The 20,852-nt window shown below is 39.3% G+C and overlaps 1 protein-coding gene across 6 annotated transcripts in view; it reads left to right on the forward strand.

The window, feature by feature from the left end:
- The window catches only part of LOC102147301 (contactin-associated protein-like 3), a 235,753-nt gene that overhangs the window by 195,490 nt on the left and 19,411 nt on the right, over positions 1-20,852 (forward strand). For 4 of the 6 annotated variants that reach the window (XM_065530846.2, XM_045372905.3, XM_065530847.2 and 1 more), the window contains 4 exons: positions 7,743-7,870; positions 13,574-13,744; positions 14,793-15,011; positions 17,464-17,703. In XM_065530846.2, coding sequence (XP_065386918.1) covers positions 7,743-7,870; positions 13,574-13,744; positions 14,793-15,011; positions 17,464-17,703 — 758 coding nt within the window. The other 2 variants (XM_074015787.1, XM_074015788.1) reach the window with 2 other exon arrangements.

Raw genomic sequence — 20,852 nt, forward strand, 5'->3', positions numbered from 1 at the left:
TCACGCCACTGCACTCCAGCCTGGGTGACAGAGCAAGACTCCACCTCAAAAAAAATCCAAGTGTCAATCCAGGTGTCAGTATAATTGATTTGGACGTAAAATAGCTCATCTAAGCAGTAATTTGATTCCTGAAAATTGAGTTGATTGTTTGGCCTACATGGTAATCCACTTTTTTATTTGGCATAAAAAGTCTACTTTGCATCACTTTAAAAAATATTGTGAAATTGGGAAAACTCACTTTAATCTACTGGAGCTTTCTATAGAATACATACTATACATTTACATGGATATTATTTTTAATCTTCCTCAAGTTCAGAATTACAAAATGATAATAGATTTATGAGACACTCTTTTTCAATATTTTGATGTACAATCCTAATATAACTTTCTGTTACTTAAAAATGAATGCAGTTTTAGTGCAGTGAGTAACAGTAACAGATCTGATCCATAGTTTCAAATCTAGCCACCGGTAAGTTTCAGGTGTGAAATAATTTCCCATCAGTTAAAATGGTTTTGTACAATATTTTGTATGATGTACATTTTAAAGTGTCTGGTATGATAATGTGATGATGTGTGTTAGCTTTGGGCTCTGTAATGAGACAAACAGCCACCTTCAAATCTTTTAACAGACATCTTTAACAATCCTAGAAATTTTCATTTTCTCCATTCCACAAGGGGCTCCTGCCTGTGAGGGCTCCAGCCCTCCAGCTCCTGGCTGTTCAGAAGACCTCCAGCTCATTGGTCTGTTCCCACCCCCATTCTCTACAGGTCAGAGAGGAGAGCATTGGCAGGTTATTGCAAGAAAGACAGAATGGCAAATATGCTAGTGGCTTTATAACTTAGTTAGAATAATGTTAACCGTTTTGTTTTGTTTTTGTTTTGAGATGGAGTCTCGCTCTGTCACCCAGGCAGGAGTGCAGTGGCGCAATCTCGACTCACTGCAACCTGCGCCTCCCGAATTCAAGCGATTCTCGTGCCTCAGCTTCCGGAGTAGCTGGGATTACACCCGCGCGCCACGCCCGGCTAATTTTTGTATTTTTAGTAGAGACAGGGTTTCACTATTGGCCAGACTGGTCAACCGTTTTTTTGTTACAGAACCTTCTGTTAGTATTAAGTGCACACTTTATTGTAGACTTCACATATGCTTAGGGCAGTAACCAGAGGAACGTATCACTTGGAGCCACCTGTGTTGAGTGACCCTCCCATGAACTGAGTTTGAGGAGAGGGGTGGGAGAAACTGAGTTGGGTGCAGGTCCTCTGATACCCTTAGCCATGTCACTTCAGCGCTGTAAACGGCTGCACTGGTGTGACTGAAGACCTGGGCTTTCATTTGGAAAAAAATTTAGGAGAGAAGCAGGTTTTAAAAATTAACTCCCCTCCTACATTCAGAAGGGAGCATTGTGGAGTTATTTGCTTTTTGACCTTATTTTATTTACTTTGCAGCTTCCAGTAGACAGGTCTATCCAACAGTAAGACCATAAGCATTCTCAAATCCTATCCCAACTCTTGCCGACTATGTTTTGTAAATGTGGGGGTGTGTGTGGGGGTGGGGGTGGGAAATTACAATTTCTATTTTAATTTTTCAAATAAAATTGATTTTTCAGTTTATAAAAATGGAATTTACCAGTCTCATAAAATAAAAAGATTTATAATTGTAATAATTTAGATTAAGGTGTAGACATAAGAACCTAAATCTTAGTCTTTATTACTTCTTTTCTGTTACTGAAGTGCCTAGTAAGGTTTTCCTGGTGGAAAGTTTATGATAAAAATAGTATTCGGGAATGAAAGTAAAGTGAAAGCTATTTTAAGTCTCTTCAGGCGTATGTCTGCCAATGGAGCCAGTAGTATTGTTAATATAAACACGATTTTTCCATAAGTTGTCCCTGTAATCAGCAACTCATCTAAAGCATATTACTTAAAAAAAGTTTATGATCAGACAGTTCCTCAGGCACAGTAAGAATAGTCTATCAAATAACTATAACATGCCAATGATTTATTATAAAAACAAATATATTTAAAAGGCATTATAATGATTTAAAATATTGAACTATGCTGCAAGTCAGTATATGTGTATAAATGTATAGTGGACTATGTTCAAATAGACCAATATATTTTCTGAAATATACATATAACATATAATTCAACTGTCTGCAAAAATCCACAAGTTGTTTGGCTAATATAATGACACATGTAATTGTAATATTATTTTACTTAAGAATTTAAATAGGACTTTTCTGTGATTATCTTAGAGTCTTTAAAAATAACCACAAACAAAAAGCATAAAAGAAGATGGTTTAAATGCATACAAGTGTACAAATAATCATAATAAATATGAGTAAACTCTGTTCATTTAAAAACCAGACATTAGATTTTATCATATTGGATTTTTAAAGAAGCTATAGTTTGATTACAAAAGATAAAATATAAGCACTCAGTGAAGTTGAAACTAAAAGAATGGAAAATGTTTACCAAGTAAATACAAATGAAAAGAAAGCAGATATAGCTGTGTTATATCAGAAAAAGACGAAAAGCGTTGTTAAGGGTAAACTTGAACTCTAATGCTGAGATAAACACACTAGAAAGAACTCACTACACTTGTGTGCATCATCAGATTGTTTAAAATATATAAAGAAGTGGCAGGGTGCGGTGGCTCATGCCTGTAATCCCAGCACTTTGGGAGGCTGAGGCGGGCAGATCACGAGGTCAGAAGATGGAGACCATCCTGGCTAACACAGGTGAAATCTCATCTCTACTAAAAATACAAAAAAAAATTAGCCAGGCATGGTGGCAGGCGCCTGTAAGCCGAGATCACACCACTGCACTCCAGCCTGGGTAACAGAGCGAGACTCCATCTCAAAAAAAAAAAGAAAGTGTGTATGTGTATATATACATGTACTTCTTTATATATATATACACACACTTTATATATATACTAACATATATTCTTTATATATGTGTGTGTATACACATGTATATATACGTATATATATATATAAATAAAGAAGTAACAAATATGCAAAGGCAAAGTGACACCCAAAACAGTGGAATAATTTAACATAACATTTTTGGGAATGAGTAAGTGAAGCAGGTAAGAATATTTTAATATTATAATTAACAAACTTGATGTAGCAGCCATATATCGTTTAGTAAAGAAAAATTATTTTTATAGAATATTATACATTATTGTTGAGTAGGTATAAAAAATTTTGCAAATGTATGGAATCAACAAATTTTATAGAATTGTCGTGATGCAAACTATATTCTTAATTGTAATCAATAACAAATATATACTTTTTTAAACTTCATTCATGTGTCAGTTAAAGACACAAGAGGAAATAAAATACATGTAAGTGATCAAAAGTTTGGAAAAGAAACAAAGCTGGCAGATATTGTAGATAACATGATTGCCTACATAGAAAATCCAAAATAATAGAAAGAAATATCAGGAAAAATAAGAGTTCAGTAAGTTTGCTGCATTTATGGTCAGTCAGTATTGAGGAATTAGTTGAATTTCTATAAAATCATAAAATAATTACCATTACACACCTAGAAAAATTTTATTTGCAGTATTAACAAAAATGTAAAGTTCTGTGGAATAACTGCAGTACTTTTATGGAAAAAATTACAAAACTTATTCAAGAGAATTAAGGACAGCCAAATGAATGGATTGACTCACTACTGTCGTGAATAGTATGACTCAGTATCTTAAAGCAGTAGTTCTCAATCAGGGGTGATTTTGACCCTCAGGGGACATTTGGCATTGTCTGAAGACATTTTTTGTCATCACACAGAGAGGAAGGTTGTTTATATTGGTATCTATTAATTAGAAGTCAGGGTGCTGCTAAACATCCTACAGTGCACAGGACAGCCCGCCATAACAAAAAATAATTAGCCCAAAATATCAGTAATGCTGCTGTTGAGATACCCTCTTTTAAAGTTGACATTCTTCTCAGATTAGTCTGTAATTTTAACAAAATTCCAAAAAAATGCCAAGTGTTTTACTTGTGTGGATTGCAACAACCTGGTTTTAAAATTCATGTGGAAATTAAGGATGAAAGGGTAAGCAAGATAATTTTTAAGATGAAATATAAGGTGAAGAAACTAGTTATGTTATCTGTCAAGACATACTGTATTGCTATAGTAATTAATGCAGGTTGAATTGGCCAGAAGATAGGCAATTAAACAGAAATTGAGAATCTGGAAATTTTTTCAGTGGGTTAGGTGTGGATCATGATGATTTTATTATTGTTGACCTACTCCCCCAAAATAATCATTAACAGTTGGGCACGGTGGCTCACACCTGTAATCCCAGCACTTTGGGAGACCAAGGCAGGTGGATCACGAGGTCAGGAGTTCGAGACCAGCCTGACCAACATGGTGAAACCCTGTCTCTACTAAAAATACAAAAATTAGCTGAGCGTAGTGGCGTATGCCTGTAATCCCAGCTACTCAGGAGGCTGAGGCAGGAGAATCACTTGAACCTGGGGGGGTGGAGGTTGCAGTGAGCCGAGATCACACCACTGCACTCCAGCCTGGGCAACAGAGTGAGACTCTGTCTCAAAAAACAAAAAAAAAAGTTAAAAGTTGACTCAACATTTCTCCCTTTTAGCTTTCTTTGCAACCTCCTAAATTTATGGCTCTACTTTACCTTAAATAAAGTTCCCTGGCAAATAATAAGTAGTAGCTTTTAGAAGTTTCCACATTTCCTAGGAAAGTACAATTTCTAGAACCATAGGAATTTTTAATAAATAAAATTTTTAATAAAATATAAAATAAAAGCAAAAAGTCTTTGAAAGTTCTCTTACTGAATTTTTAATACTGCTGCAAGAGATGATGGTACTATGATGCAGTATTCCCAAGTGTAGACTATAGTATAAGCTTTAGAAAATAATAGGGAGAAAAGAAGAAAAATGAGATATCCCTATTAATTAGGAAGTTGTGAGGAAGTCTGATCACTATGACAAATCCTGAGTATTCTATTTTGATCTCCAAAGGTTGGGAATCTGCCTGTAACAATAAGAAACTGGTGAAAAACACTGGCCATCTTTATGCTCAGACTGAAAACACCAAACTTTCCAAAACAACTGAAAAAACAAGACTTTATTATAGTATCTGCCCTAATTAAACTGAAGTGCACTGTGAATTTCACTTACACATTCTCAGTATTTTGCACAGTCAGTATTAAAAATGGAATGAAAGTTGCAGCTCATGTAAAGTAGATCTTTTAAAATTCAAGCATCCTCCATAAATAACTAATAAAATCGCATTTTCTCTACTAGACTATCTTGCTAAAATGATCACAGAAGTTGAAATGGTAATTTTTAATGGCTACCACATTAATAAAAAATTTCCTAGACCTACCTCATTCAGCAGGAGACATATTTCTAGCTCGTCTACCATCAATCAGTCCACTCTAAAGCTGAATGATGATGCCTTTAGAGAATCCATATTCTGTGCTTTGCATAAAAAGGAATAACAGAATCTTAACTAGGTAAGGCAATGGGGTTTTAGTCCAAATTTTAGAAATAAGCTTTCTTTACCATTAAGTGGATTTTTTCAGGGAATAATCTTAAATAATATAGCCATTTTATTTTAGTTTTATCTTTTCCAATTTGAAACTTGGATACCTAAAGTATTTTATAAAAGAAGTTGATTAATGGGCACAAAAGTCCAGTTAAATAAAAGAAGTTCTAGTATTCGATAGAACTAGGGAAATTATAGTTAACCGTAATTTATTGGATATTTCAAAATAGCTAGAGGAGGATTGTAATGTTCCCACCACAAAGGATAAATGCTCAAAGTGATGGGCATCCCAGTGACCCTGATTTGATCATTATGCATTGTATTCTGGTATCGAAATAGCGCATGTGCCCCCAATATATGTACAACTCTGGCATGCCAATTTAATTTTTTTAATTCAGAAAGCCTTATTTTGAAAATACAAAAGTGTTGCAATGATGAAATACTAGTTATTGTGATCTTTTGCCACAAATGCATAGAAAAGAAGGTTTGGGAACTAGGCAATTTAAAAAATACAGTATTTACTAGATTCTGTAGTTTCTATATCGTAATGAGTAACTGGACTAAGAGTGTTTTGTCTGTAAATCAGAATATACATGCAGTTGAGACATATATGTAGTAAAATATAACCAAAAGTATATAAATATAAGCATTTTATTATATATGCATATATGCAATATTTATTATTGGCCAAGTATTTATTACATATATATTTATATACATACATATAATAAAATACTTTTGCAAAAGAGTAGACCAATGTCTTTATTTTGGCCAGAGACAAATTTAGTGGCATAGCTAAGACCAGGACCCCAGGTTCTCCTGGGGGATCCTGCAGGTCTCTTTGTATTGGACCCAGACATGGGCATTTATTTTCCCAGTCACATAATTAATACTCATGGTATTCAGTAGGCTGTGTGCTTTCAGAAGGCAGAGACTATATCTTTTACTCTGTGTCCTCAATTCCCAGGAAGATGCCTGTTCAACAAAAAGTAAAAGCACTAAGTGTTTGGGGTTTTTTGTTATTTGTTTTTTTGTATTTTTTGAGACAGGGTCTCACTTTGTCACCCAGGCTGGAATGCAGTGGTGCAAACATGGCTGACTACAGCCTCTACCTCCCAGGCTCAAGAGATCCTCCCACCTCAGCCTCCCATGTACCTGGGACTACAGGTGTGCACCATCATACCCAGCTAATTTTTGTATTTTTTTGTAGAGATGGGGCTCACTATGTTGCCCAGGCTGGTTTCGAACTCCAGAGCTCAAGCAGTCTGCCCACCTCAGTCTCCCAAAGTATTGGGATTACAAGCGTGAGCCACTGCGCCCAGCCTGTGTTTGTTGCCTGAACTACTGGGAGCAGCGTTTCACAGACCACTTTCACACTCATTAGTCCATGTATTACTTATAAGGGTATTGTATGTATTTGGTTTTGAATCTGTGGGATTCATTTTCCATTTACAAAGTTAACAAGGGAAGAAATACCCAGCAATCATAAAAGGACTTTAAAAAAGTGATAAATTAATATTCTGCAAAATGAATATCTAAATCCAGTGTTACTATTTTTATTTGTAATGAATAATCATTTAGATATTATTCTAAGACAATTTTAGAAGGGAAGTTATATGCTTAATGATCTTGCAAATATTAATATAATATTATCCCATGCTTAGAAAATGACCACCCTTCTTGATTTGTCCCCTTTCTTCTCTGTAATCATTTAGATCAGGAATTGGCAAACGGGTCAGGAAGTGATAACCTCTTGCTTTGGGTGAAAGCCAGACCACTAGTCTATTTTTGCATGGCAGTGAGCTAAGAATATTTTCTTTACATTTTTAAAAGGTTGAAAAATAAAAAGAAGAATATTTTATGGCATATAAAACTTGTATGAAATTCAAATTTCATGTCCATAAATTTTTACTGCAGCCCAGCCATGCCTATCTCTGTCTGTGGCTGCTTTCACACTTTGGTGGCAGAGTTGGGTAGTTGCTGTGAGAAGCTGCATGGCCTGCTGAGCTAAGATAGCTTACTGTATGTTCCTTTATACAAAATGTTTGCCCGTCCCTGATTTAGACTCATGGTAGTCTCTGTGCTCTCAAAATATTGAAAATATTAAGTATTCTGTTAAGCTCTATGATGTTGGTTTCAAATTGTGATAAGAGGTCAGAGTTAATTTTGCCTGTATGTTAATGAGAATAATTTTAAGAGTTTCGGTGATTGTTTTTTAGGGCCAGTGACACAATAGTCCTTTCCCAAAAGGAGCACCTGCCAGTCACTCAGATTGTGATGATGGACGCAGGCCATCCGCATTCCGAAGCAACTTATACACTGGGGCCGCTGCTCTGCCACGGAGATAGTAAGTAGCGGCAAGAAAAAGCTTTCTTTTCATGATAACATTTTTTTTGGTTATAAAGGGGTAGACAGATGCCCTTATTCTGACCAGAGAGAAAATAGTGGCAGTAGCAGGACCGGGGTGAATATCAGGAAAGCACACATACCATAAAGGCACAGTCAGTGCTGAAGATCTGTGTTTCCTTACTGAAGCATTAGTTTATAGAGACTCAATCATCTTTGTTTTAACTTACTACTTGGTTGGCTGGATTTATTATCAATTTATTGTATTTCTTCTAGAACAATCATGAGATGAAGTATTTTCTGAATGCTAAGGGATATTTATTCATTGCCCTTATACTCTGCAGACCAACTGTAGTGGTAGGAAATTATTGGATCACATGCTCTGTTTTCTGACCTCTGTACATACTGTTTTACATCACATGGCACTGAGTGTGTATTAACTGCAGCATTTTCATTCATGGGTGGCTTCCATGGATGGCCACGTCCTCCCTCCCCCACCTCAGTGGCGCTATGAGCTCAGGGTTCTTTCACACCTGTAGGATCTACCTACTGCCTAGCACATGAACCACAACTAAGCTAGGAAAAATCTTCTTTCCTTGAGAAAAATCGTAATAGTGTTTCCTATCTACTAGCATCATACATTGCCATGGAGAAGTCTGAGACTGAATGTATTTTTATTTCCTGCTCTACCTCAATGTGTGGAGGCTACTGCTGAGAGAGGTAGTTCAACAAGGAGCCTGAGCATCTCTGTACGTTCCTGCCAAGTGTGCCAGACGATGTGGCATCTCCATCCCCTAATACCAAGCAGTTTCTGTAGCCAGTCTTGTAGGCAGCTAAGTAGTTCATAGAGAACACAGCATCACTATCAATGTGTACTCACTCCCCAGAGAGGTGGGGCACTGGCTTGTCTGCTGCTTGATCAGGGAGTCCCGGACCCTTATCCGGGGGTTCCTCGTCTGAGATGCAGACCTACCCACTGTGTGTGTGGCATCCACCTGGGCCAATGGATCATGTCGTCCTGTGAAATTTGGAGATGAGGGGAACCAGTGCAAATATTCTGATGCTCATGCTGCATACTGTGCTGTGAGCAATAAAATTCTTTAACTCTGACCCAGAAATTTTGTGTTTTCTATCAGCATCCATTAATCTGTGGCAAGCTAGTAGGGTGAAATTTCAGACTCTTCACAGCTCTTGACAGATATGTTATCCTTCATGTCAAAAACTTATCTGAAATATGCCTTAGTGTTAATTATTCTGTTAATTTTTTCCAAAATGAAATATGCTTATTTTGACCAAAACATTCTGTTATCTTTTAAGAAAAAAAGGTTTTTATTATGCTTTGAATACTTTGTTTCATTTCTTGGATTCTCTGCATCTGGGACTGTTGACTTGTTTCCTTTGCCTGCCCCCCTGTCCCCATACATTTTTTCTGTTTCTTCCAATGGCTTTTATCTCTTTGTCCTTCTCCTATGCATTCAATGTGATTATCCTAAGCTTTTTCCCAATGTCAGTAATTTGTTATCAGCTGTGTTCTCTATTTCTAGATATTTCCAATTTATCTGTTACCTCTGTGATTTTGTTTGGGTCTTTGATTTTTTTCCTTAAAAATCATCTTTTATTTTTAAATTATCTCATATTTTAGCTCTTATTTTACTGAATTGGTTTTTACATTATTCCCATACTGTGAAACTTGTATGAAATTTTTCTTTCCTTGTGTTCTCTCTTAATTTCCTTCTTCCCTCCCATTCAGATGGCTCCTTCCTTCCTCCCTCCCTCCCTCCTTCTTTCCCTCCCTCCCTCCCTGTTTCCATCCCTTCCTCCCTCCCATTCAGTCCGGCTTTTTCCCTCCTTCCCTCCCTCCCTCCCTCCCTCCCTCCCTCCTTCCCTCCCTTCCTTCCTTCCTTCCCCACTCCCTCCCTCTCTTTTCTCTTTCTTTCTTTTTCTTTCTTTTCTTTCTTCCTTTCCTTTCTTCTTTCTTTCTTTCTTTCTCTTCCTTTCTTTCTTTCTTAGTATGTTTACACTGTTTCTGTGCTTTTTTAAACATTGTTTATACTTGTAGTGTAAGTCTACACTACAGGTCCGTCTAGCAGGTCTGTCCAGACATTTAATTCATTTATATGTAATAGAGTTGAATTCTTCTCGATATTCATCTCTTCACAATCAGACACATACTTCTTGTCCTTTCTGAACTGTAATAGCAGGACTAGAGTTGGTCATCCTATCAATATTTTTTCCCATAATGTAAGAGCTCAAGTTGGTGAGGGAGGGATCTGTTGAGTTGTATCTGATTTACTGGCCATTGTTTGTGCTGTTTTATCTTCAAGAATTATTAAATGTCCTGTGCCAGGCATCACACTGCAGCATGGAGGGCATATCCATAGGCTTCAGATGCCTCCCACAGTTCAGTAATAACCCCTGGAAATTTGTAGCTTTTTCCCCTGTGTATTGATACTCTGACATCAAACACTGGCTTGTTGGTACTCTGTACTTCTAAAAAACATTTTCTAGATTATTTTCTCTCTGGAAATTTACCTCAGCCCTTCATTTCTCTCCAACTGTGGCTGTATTTGTGAGACTCTTCAGGATATGTCATTCACCCTCAGTATATATCCTCCTTTCAACAAGACTTCTGAAAGTATGGAGAAGAGCAAGTGTGATATTTGAAATATTCCCTTCTCACTTTGGGAGGCTGAGGTGGGAGGATTGCTTGAGCCTAGGAGTTCAAGACAAGCCTGGACAAGATGGTGAGACCCCCTCTCTTACAAAAAAACCCTAAAAATTAGCTGGGCATGGTGGCCTGTAGTCCCAGCAACTAGGAAGGCTTAGGTGAGATGATCTCTTGAGCTCAGGAATGTGAGGTGGCAGTGAGCTGTGATCATGCCACTGCACTCCAGCCTGGGTGACAAAGCGAGACCTCATCTCTAAAATAAATAAACTAATTAATTAATGAAGAAAGAAAAAGAAAATATTCCCTTCTGTAAAACTTGTAGCTTCCTCTTCCTTTCTCTTTTCCTTTCCTTATCTTCATCTCTGTTATTCTTTAATGTAACATTTATTGATTCTTTTCTCTTCTTTTGGGGCAGCTGGGACTAGGGGATCTGCAGGGATGGGGTCAAGGAAATTACCACTGGGTTAGAAGCTTGGTTCCACACTGGGGAATGAGCAAAGATGTAAATACAGTGAGGAGAGTAGGAGCTGACCTTCTCACTGAGGAAAGAGTTATACATGTGGGAAGGAGGAAGACTGTAATGAACCTGTAGTGCTGGGTTAAAAACGGAGGTATCCACATGAACTCATGGATTTTAATATACATAATAGATAACTATAGAATACACATAGAAGAGAGAGTGTGTGTGTGTGAGAGATATACAAACACACATATTTCCTAGTTGACTGCTATAGAATACACATAGAAGAGAGTGTGTGCGTGTGTGTATGTGTGTGATACAAGTACACATATTTCCTAGCTAACTATTGAGAGGGCTAGAAGCAATGACACCCTAGTAAATATCTAGCGTGCAGATCTGGGCTTCTAAACACCATTTTCTATCATTCTCTGCTAAAAAAGAAACTACAACTCCTTGAAGAAATGGCTGATTCCAGAAATGTGGCAGAGAAAATTTAAGATGAGTCCGGATCATTTTGTTATGACAAAAGGGAAAAAAAAAGCTCAAAAAGACATGGATGTCAGCCTAAAGGAGCTGCCACATTTCAGACAACTTAAGCATCAAAATAAGTTATAGATTATAAGCCATTGAATAGAATAGGAATCCAAGAGTGATGTGAATAAACAAATGGGTAAATACACAAATAAATTAGTGAAAGATCAAGAGAAAAGCTATTTCTTGTTTGTTTTGTTTTTGTTTTTGTTTTGTTTTTGTTTTGAGATGGAGTCTCGCTCTGTTACTCAGGCTGGAGTGCAGTGATACGATCTGGGCTCACTGCAAGCTCTGCCTCCCGGGTTCATGCCATTCTCCTGTCTCAGCCTCCCGAGTAGCTGGGACTACAGGTGCCCGCCACCACGCCCAGCTAATTTCTTGTATTTTTAGTAGAGATGGGATTTCACTGTGTTAGCCAGGATGGTCTCGATCTCCTGACCTCGTGATCCACCCGCCTCGGCCTCCCAAGGTGCTGGGATTACAGGTGTGAGCCACCGTACCTGGCCAAGAAAAGCTATTTCTAACAGAGGCATGTCAACCAATTAATGTGGAAGGAATGACAGAGCTTAGAAAATCACCACTGGCAGCCATCAGAATAAAAATTCAGTCAGGAACCATCAATATATTATAAAACCATTGGGTGAAAAAATTCTAAACTGGGTAAAGTTGTGTTTCTGTAACCTTAAAGTGTCAAAAATACATGAATTACAAAGAGAAAAATAATAACTTCATGTTGGAGAAACTCGACAAATGCCACTTTACAAGGCAGTTGAAACTAATAGGACAGGTGATGGGGCTGGTGAGCATTGCTGGCTGCTGCCGCGACACACGGAGGAGAACACAGCGGCCCTTCTGCAGTATTTTGGCAAAAATGTACAACATGAATCCGCTCATGAGTATGTCAGACAAATCCAAGTTGAGGAACATTCTGCAAATCAACTGAAAAATACCAAAAAGTCAAAAGAACACAAAAGATAAGAAAAGACTGACACACTGTTCCAGAATGAAGGACACTAAAGAGGCCTGAGGAATCCGTGTGATGTGCAATCCTGGGTTGGGTTTTGGACAGAAAGGAACAAATCAGCTGCTTCGTGTTCTTGGTTGTTCTTTCTATGAAAGGAATTAAGACAGTTGTGTGTGTGTGTCTGTGTGTGTGTCTGTGTGTCTGTGTGTGTCTGTGCGTGTGTGTCTGTGTGTGTGTGTGTGTCTGTGTGTGTGTCTGTGTGTGTGTGTGTCTGTGTGTGTGTGTCTGTGTGTCTGTGTGTGTCTGTGTGTGTGTCTGTGTGTGTGTGTGTGTGTCTGTGTGTGTGTGTGTCTGTGTGTGTGTCTGTGCGTGTGTGTCTGTGTGTGTGTGTGTCTCTGTGTGTGTGTGTGTCTCTGTGTGTGTGTGTGTGTCTGTGTGTCTGTGTGTGTCTGTGTGTGTGTCTCTGTGTGTGTCTGTGTGTGTGTGTGTGTGTGTGTCTCTGTGTCTGTGTGTGTCTGTGTGTGTGCGCAAGACAGACAGAAAGCAAGAGTCTGTGTTCTGGTTTCTAGAGTCATTTATCCAACTACCTCCTTCAAATCTCCACTTGGATGCCTGATAGAGATCTCAATTTAACATGTCCCAAACTGAGCTGCTGCTCCAACCTGCTGCTTCAGAATTCTTTCCCCTCCCAGTTAGACCGAAAACCCCGAAGTCACCTCAGACTCCACCCTTCCTCTCACATCTTCTCCAGTTCTTCAGTAAGTTCTGTTGGCCATACCTTTGAGGTGGTTCTGAGCTTGACCCTGTCCCCATTGTGTTGCTGCACGATCTCTTAACTGGCCTCACTGCTTTTGCCTGTCTTTTGCTTGGCCTTCTCTGGACACAGAATTCTAATCCTCAACATAATCACCATTTAGCTCTTGATGTCATCAGTGTATGACATGGATGCTCAGAACGCCCAGTGAAGGCTCATATAGATTATTAATGTATTTAGCAATCATAATCCTGTAAGTATCAAATGTAACTGTTATTTTTGTTTCATGACTTTTTTTCCTTTTGTCGTTTTCTCTATTGTAAACAGAGTCATTTTGGAATTCAGCTTCCTTCAACACTGAGACTTCATACCTTCATTTCCCTGCTTTCCACGGAGAACTCACTGCTGACGTGTGTTTCTTTTTTAAGACCACAGTTTCCTCCGGGGTGTTTATGGAGAACCTGGGAATCACAGACTTCATCAGGATTGAGCTGCGGGGTAAGCTGCCTGCTCTGGACAAGTCACAGGGTACCCATTATTTAGCAATAAAAGCTTCAACTCAACAAAATGTTAGTTATTTCATTCTTACTTTGTATTTCCTTATAAAACACTAAACTTCTATGATTTTAGGTGTTTTTTTTTTTTTTTTTTTTTTTGAAAGAGAGGGGGAGAGAGAGGGTTTTGCTGTGTCGCCCAGGCTGGAGCGCAGTGGTACTATCTTGGCTCACTGCAACCTCAGCCTCCTAGGTTCAAGCAGTTCTCCTGCCTCAGTCTCCTGAGTAGCTGGGACTATAGGCGTGCACCACCATGCCCAGCTAATTTTTGTATTTTTGGTAGAGATGTGGTTTTGCCACATCGACCAGGCTGGTCTTCAACTCCTGGTCTCAAGTGATCTGCCTGCCTCAGGTTCCCAAAGTGCTGGGCGTGAATTGCCACACCCAGCCAGTAATCATTTTTAAGAGAAAATAAAACAATGAAGCATGAAGCACGTAATAATCCATTAAAATGTCATGCCTTCCCTAGAGTACAGGACAGCAGAGCCAGAGCTTTAAACCAAACTCATCACGTTGTTCACTGAATTCCAGAAATATTTGACCAGACATACTGTTTTTCGTGTACCCAAAGCTGAATTTATGACTGTCAGAATTCACATTCAGTGGTTATAGAATTAGATGAGACTTTGAGCCGTTTGTACATAAAATTACTGAAACCTCAAAAACAAATACTATTTGGTATTCTAGCTATGGGTGCATAGCTGTGGGTATTCCAGCTATGGGTACATAGCTCTACTATTTAGGACTTACCAAGGTGAATTGTGAACTCTGAGGATAAATATGTTAAAATCCGCTCTGTTTTATTTTTTCCTCCAGGATACAGATTTATTCTGCCCCCAGCCCCTTCCCCAACTCACAGTCACGTTTTTCTGCATCGCTGTCATTGTCTCCTTCCATCCTGAGCACGTCTTCATGTTTTCCTGTGTCTGCACAAGACTCAGTTTTCTTCCCTGTGAATTTGCTTGAGCAATATTCATATCTAATATTTCTAGCTCCCACAGAAGTGACCTTTTCCTTTGATGTGGGGAATGGACCTTGTGAGGTCACGGTGCAGTCACCCACTCCCTTTAATGACAATCGGTGGCACCACGTGAGGGCAGAGAGAAATGTTAAAGGAGCGTCTCTTCAAGTCGATCAGCTTCCTCAGAAGATGCAGCCTGCCCCTGCTGATGGGCACGTTCGTTTACAGCTCAACAGCCAGCTCTTCATTGGTGAGTGCTGGTGGTTTATAACTGAATTTAGTGTGAGTCCAGAGAAGGTCCAAAAGAAAATAAGAACTATAACGTACTGAGAGCAACAATTGCCGACAGCAACTACTACTGCTGTTGGTACTATTTGCTGATAACCTGGTAGGTTCCAGGAGCTTGCTGTGTGCTTCTGATTTGACATTTCTTGTTTTTGTTTTTGTTTTCAGACAGAGTCTCGCTGTGTCGCCCAGGCTGGAGTGCAGTGACGCGATCTCAGCTCACTGAAACCTCCGCCTCCCGGGTGCAAGCGATTCTCCTGCCTCAGCCTCCTGAGTAGTTGGGACTACAGGCTCAGATGCCACCACGCCTGGCTAATTTTTGTATTTTTAGTAGAGACACAGTTTCACCATGTTGGCCCAGCTGGTCACGATCTCTTGACCTCGTGATCCACCCGCTCCGCCTCCCAAAGTGCTGGGATTACAGGTGTGAGCCACCAGGCCCTGCAGTGTCTCAATGTTTAGGTATCAGTGTTTAGGTATTGTCATCTGTTTACAGATGAGATAGCCAAGCCTCAAAGAGGTGGAGTAACCAGCTGATGAGAGGGATCCCAGGATAGCCGACCCCCAAACTTGAACCATTCATATTATAGAGGATTGGTATATGTGACAGCTATGTTTTATCAACACTATTAGTGTGATCATTAGACATTTTTATCTATTTCTTCAGTTTCACTTCTCGGTGTAGTTACAGAGCTTGTAATTGGGACAGAAGTCCTCCAGGGTCCACTCAAAACCAGATCGCAGGATACCCGCTGAGCGGAAGCAGCACCACGCAGCTCCCTGGGGCCAGGCTTCCAGGAGCCCACTCCTGGTTTTCCTCACAGCTGTCCTAACCTCTGGGGCTCTCTCATCACAGGCTCCTTGTTTATAACCCGGTCGTGCTCGTCTGTTCTCGCACTCCATTTATTTAAAGGTGATAGCTCTGGAAGGCTTTCCTTTAGTTTGCCTAATTACTGTTTTATCACTGTTGTTTATTGTTCCCCTTGGGAAAAATATATTTTGCTATATTGCTTTTGAAACTATTCTAACACAGATTAAAGCTCTCACTTGTTCATTTCTTATGCATTTTAAAGCAAATAAGGATGCAATCTAATTAAAACTGGACTAAATCACAAATTATCATACAACCTAATTTACAGGGGAGGGTAGATACAACTTCCAGGTACTAAATGCTACACAATGAACCCATGTATGGATGTGGATGTGGATGGGGGTGTTATACCATGACTTCCTAAAACCTAGCTTCAAGCATGGTTAGCTCTTCCATTAAGGTGCAATGAGGCTTTTTCAAAGGACATGAAACCAGTCAAACTAGGAGGAATACCCGGAGGGGTCGAACCAAGAACTTGATTTTCTCACTTGTAATCTTGGAGATTAATTAAAGGAAAGCCTAGAAACACAATTAGCATACAATTCACCTAGAATCAGCATTCACTGCGGTGATTGAATCACTGGCTTCAGAATCACCCACAAAGCTGGGTGATTTGGGGCCCCCACCTTAGGCCTACTGAATTGAAATCTCTGAGAGGAGGCTCAAAACTCTGCATTTTCCAGAAACTCTAATTTCTGTACTCCTAACATTGAGAATTGTAGCCTTCATAATGGTGTTTGTCACTACACAAGTGTTATAAACCTCTCTAAATGGTTTCTTCAGCATTCAAGTTTGACATGACAAAATATGCATGCATGCAGTATTCAATTTGCATTTTCCAGAAACTCTAGGTAATTTCCATGCTCCTAACATTGAGAATTGTTGCCTTCATAATGGTGTGTGTCACTACACAAGTGTTGTAAACCTCTCTAAATGGTTTATTCAGCATTCCAGTTTGACATGACAAAATATGCATGCATGCAGTATTCAATTACTGTTTAGCACTATATCCTCCTGAGAGGAGGAGATCCTGAGGCATGGTGTCACCCCTTCCAACTTCCCCTCCTTTGCTTCTCCATTTCCCTTCACACTTTATTTTTAGAGTCCATCCAAGTAAGAAATGTATCCATATATATTTTTATTATTGTGAAAAACTTGAAAGTTCATACCTAACCATTATAATGCACATTCTTATTGATAAAGAAAGTAAAATAATGTTTGATGTGGTTTATATTATGTATTTTGTTCTTTGTAAAGGAACTAAAGTGAAATTCTTTCTTACCTGAAGTAAAAGAAATGTTTTTAGATGGACTATTTGCCAGACTCACCATATTTGAAAGTTATGTGAATAAATGTTTTATTCAATGTCATTTAAAGCTTCGTGATATCTCATAACAGTTTTATTTTCAAAATCGTGCATGTTCACAAAATTTGTGGACACATTGTGATTATTGCCACTCTCCATAAGGCCTGAGTTTGACATGGACATAAAATCCTGAATAAAATACCAAGGAACACGTTTCTATTTGCAGTGTTTCCATTGTAGGTGGAACGGCCTCCAGACAGAGAGGCTTTCTAGGATGCATCCGGTCTCTGCAGTTGAACGGGGTGGCCCTGGACCTGGAAGAAAGAGCCACAGTGACGCCAGGAGTGGAGCCTGGGTGTGCAGGACACTGCAGCACCTATGGACACTTGTGTCGCAATGGAGGGAGATGCAGAGAGAAACGCAGAGGGGTCGCCTGTGACTGTGCCTTCTCAGCATATGATGGGCCATTCTGCTCCAATGGTAAGTGTGACCAAGGAGCAGGTTATAGGGCAAGTACATGAAACTTACATAATATGAAGAACGCTTATGGCATTTGATACTATACAGAAAGGATAAGATTGAATTATTTGAAATGGAATAATTTCTGTACCAAATTCCTCTATGGAATTTAGAAGGGGTATGACTGTTTTTGAAAACTTAAGGCTATCAGTCCTCTCTGGATTTCTTTCTTAGAAGATCTCTGGATGACCCCTAGCATCTGTTCAATGCTAATCCTCTCAAAATAATTTGGTTTTCACAACTCTGTCCTTGTACTGTTCTAATTTTGACATCAGTAAAGCATCATTGTTATTTTTGTTTTTAATTTTTAGAGACAACTTCTTGCTATTCAAGCCTGTCTGTTGCCCCGGCTGGACTTGAACTCCTAGGCTTGAGCAATCCTCTTAGCCATTGTTCCTTCTGAGAATGACTTGAAGTGATTCAAAAGGCCTTTATAGAAATGTCCTTTTTAATAAAACAAGCGTATTAACTAGGAGGGGGAAATCGTATTTAACTAAATATTGACATGCCATTGACAGGATCACTCAGACACCTTGCTCTGTGCTGTCTGACTCTTCTTAGAGGAGTGCAGTGGGCATCACACAGCTGCTGCTCAGGTACAGTCATGTTTTGAGAAGAAGAACAGGGCTGGGCGTGGTGGCTCACGCCTGGAATCCCAGCACTTCGGGAGGCCGAGGCAGGCAGATCACGAGGTCAGGAATTCAAGACCAGCCTGGCCAACATGGTAAAGCCCCGTCCCTACTAAAAATACAAATATTAGCCGGGCATCCCAGCTACTCGGGAAGCTGAGGCAGGAGAATTGCTTGAACCCAGGAGGCAGAGGTTGCAGTGAGCCGAGATTGCACCACTGCACTCCATCCTGGGCGACAGAGTGAGACTCCATGTTGGAAAAAGAAAAGAAAAGAAAAAAGGGACTGATTTTAGTATTAAGTACCCTGCACTGACTTATTTAATATATTTATAATACTTTTATGAAACCTATTAGAATATTCAGTTATAAGAGGTAAAATATAATTGTGTTTTTAAGTGTCTCTGGCCTGTTACACATATTATTTTTGGCAGCAAAACAGGCTTTAATCACTATAAAAATTGTGTGACTTTCAAAAGAATTTTGAGAATTCATTATCTAGAAGTCATTTAAATTTTCAAAAGGTCTTGCATATGTCTTTTGTTAGTCCTGAAGATCTCTGTGCTAACAAATCGCATAGCTCTGGTACAAATACAGAGCCCTTTTTATATCTGAAAGCCAACATCAGGAGTAACCACTCCTTCACGAGCACAAGTGCTGATTTCTAAAGCATTCCCAATCCACGTTTGCTAAGTGAAATTTGAATGTTATTTTATAACCCAAAATTATCTTAAGCATAGACATTGTATTGTAAGTAAATGGAAAATGGTCCTCCAGTGGCTGGGGCATTTGTTATAGTTAGATTACTTGATCTAATAAGAATGATCTGGATTTTCAGTAAATTCTTTATATTTTATGGAAATGGAAAGAGTGGAGTAGTATTCCAAGACAATGATCATCTCCCAACATCTTCTTTTTATTTACAGGTATATTTGGGGTGTGTGTGTATGTGTGTATGTATGTGTATACTACAAACATTTTTGGAATTAACTTGATATAAAATTAAAATGTCAACCTTTCATAAAGTGTTTTAAGAGCAGCTGAAAGCCCTTCAACTTTTCTCTCTCAGAATACTGTAGACACCACTTTGGATTAGCCTTTATATCCAAACAGTAAATTTGAGAAACATCTTTGGCATAAAAGAACATTTCTAAATTCTCACCTTGACGGAGGGTTGATCTTCAAATCACCTTTTCTCCAGCTACTGCAGGAGCTCTGTTTCATGCTTCCTACACAGCAAATCGATTTTTAAAGACGAGGTAAAATTCAAATAAAAAACATGGTACTCTGGCATTTCCAGGCTGGCCACGTAAGGAGCTCTGTAAACCCTCTCTCATACGAAACAGGCATAACTGGTAAAAATTATTATTTTAAAAAACAACTATTGAAAGTCTCTAGAAAATGTCCTAAGGAAATACATCAAATGAAGAAACATTTATCAATCAGTAATAACAGTGAGAGTTTGAGGCATTTAAGCCAAGCCCCTCTCCCTGCACCTCCCCATCCCTAGCTCAGTGTGACGGAAGCTCCACTCTGTATGGATGTAGCCAAGAAGCCAAAGGTTTCCTCTCCACCCAGGCCCTACTCCAGAGACACTGCACTTCCCAAGATTGGGCGCCACCATTTCTTATCATCCCCAGTTTTGTGGGACAGCAGCTCTGTCCACGCAGAAACAGCTGAGGAGTCTGAGGCTTCCTTCCTAAGCCAACTCCTCCTTCCAGGACATACGGTCTTCAGGTGTGGCAGCTGGAAAACACTGTGTCCCAATTGCCCTCACTCCAGCTTGCTTGTAAGGAACTGTTTCTACACCAGGAGAGGCAAGGCAAGAAGTTAGCTTTCCCACCCTGCGCCCTACTTGTAAGCAACGGTTTTACTACAAAGGAGCAGGCCACTCTCACTCCCTACAGCTTCAGAGCAGTGAGGCAGATTTAACCAAGAGGTAGAGGGAGGCCATGAAAATACACAGCTTGGTAGCCCTCCCCAAGTGAACTGATTTCTATTTGGAACAGACCATGGATAAGTTTAAGCATAGTCGTATGAAGATATTGGTAGTAAGCAATTAAGAGAATGTTGATAACTCGAAGAGAGTAATGAGTTAAACCAGGGAAGTTTAACAGAGAAAAGAAAAAAAGAATCAGCAAACTTGAAGCAAGATCAATAGAGATTATGTATCCTGAAGAATACAGAGAAATAATAATGAAAAAAAAAACAGAGCATCATAGAAATATCACACATAACTAAGCACACCAACATATACGTAACTGAAAATACCAGGAGAGAGACAAAGGAACAGAAAAAGTATTTGAAAAATAGGCCGGGCGCGGTGGCTCACGCCTGTAATCCCAGCACTTTGGGAGGCCGAGGCGGGTGGATCACGAGGTCAGGAGATCGAGACCATCCTGGCTAACATGGTGAAACCCCGTCTCTACTAAAAATACAAAAAACTAGCCGGGCGTGGTGGCGGGCGCCTGTAGTCCCAGCT

Source organism: Macaca fascicularis, chromosome 15 (assembly GCF_037993035.2).
Source record: "Macaca fascicularis isolate 582-1 chromosome 15, T2T-MFA8v1.1".
NCBI lineage: Eukaryota > Metazoa > Chordata > Mammalia > Primates > Cercopithecidae > Macaca > Macaca fascicularis.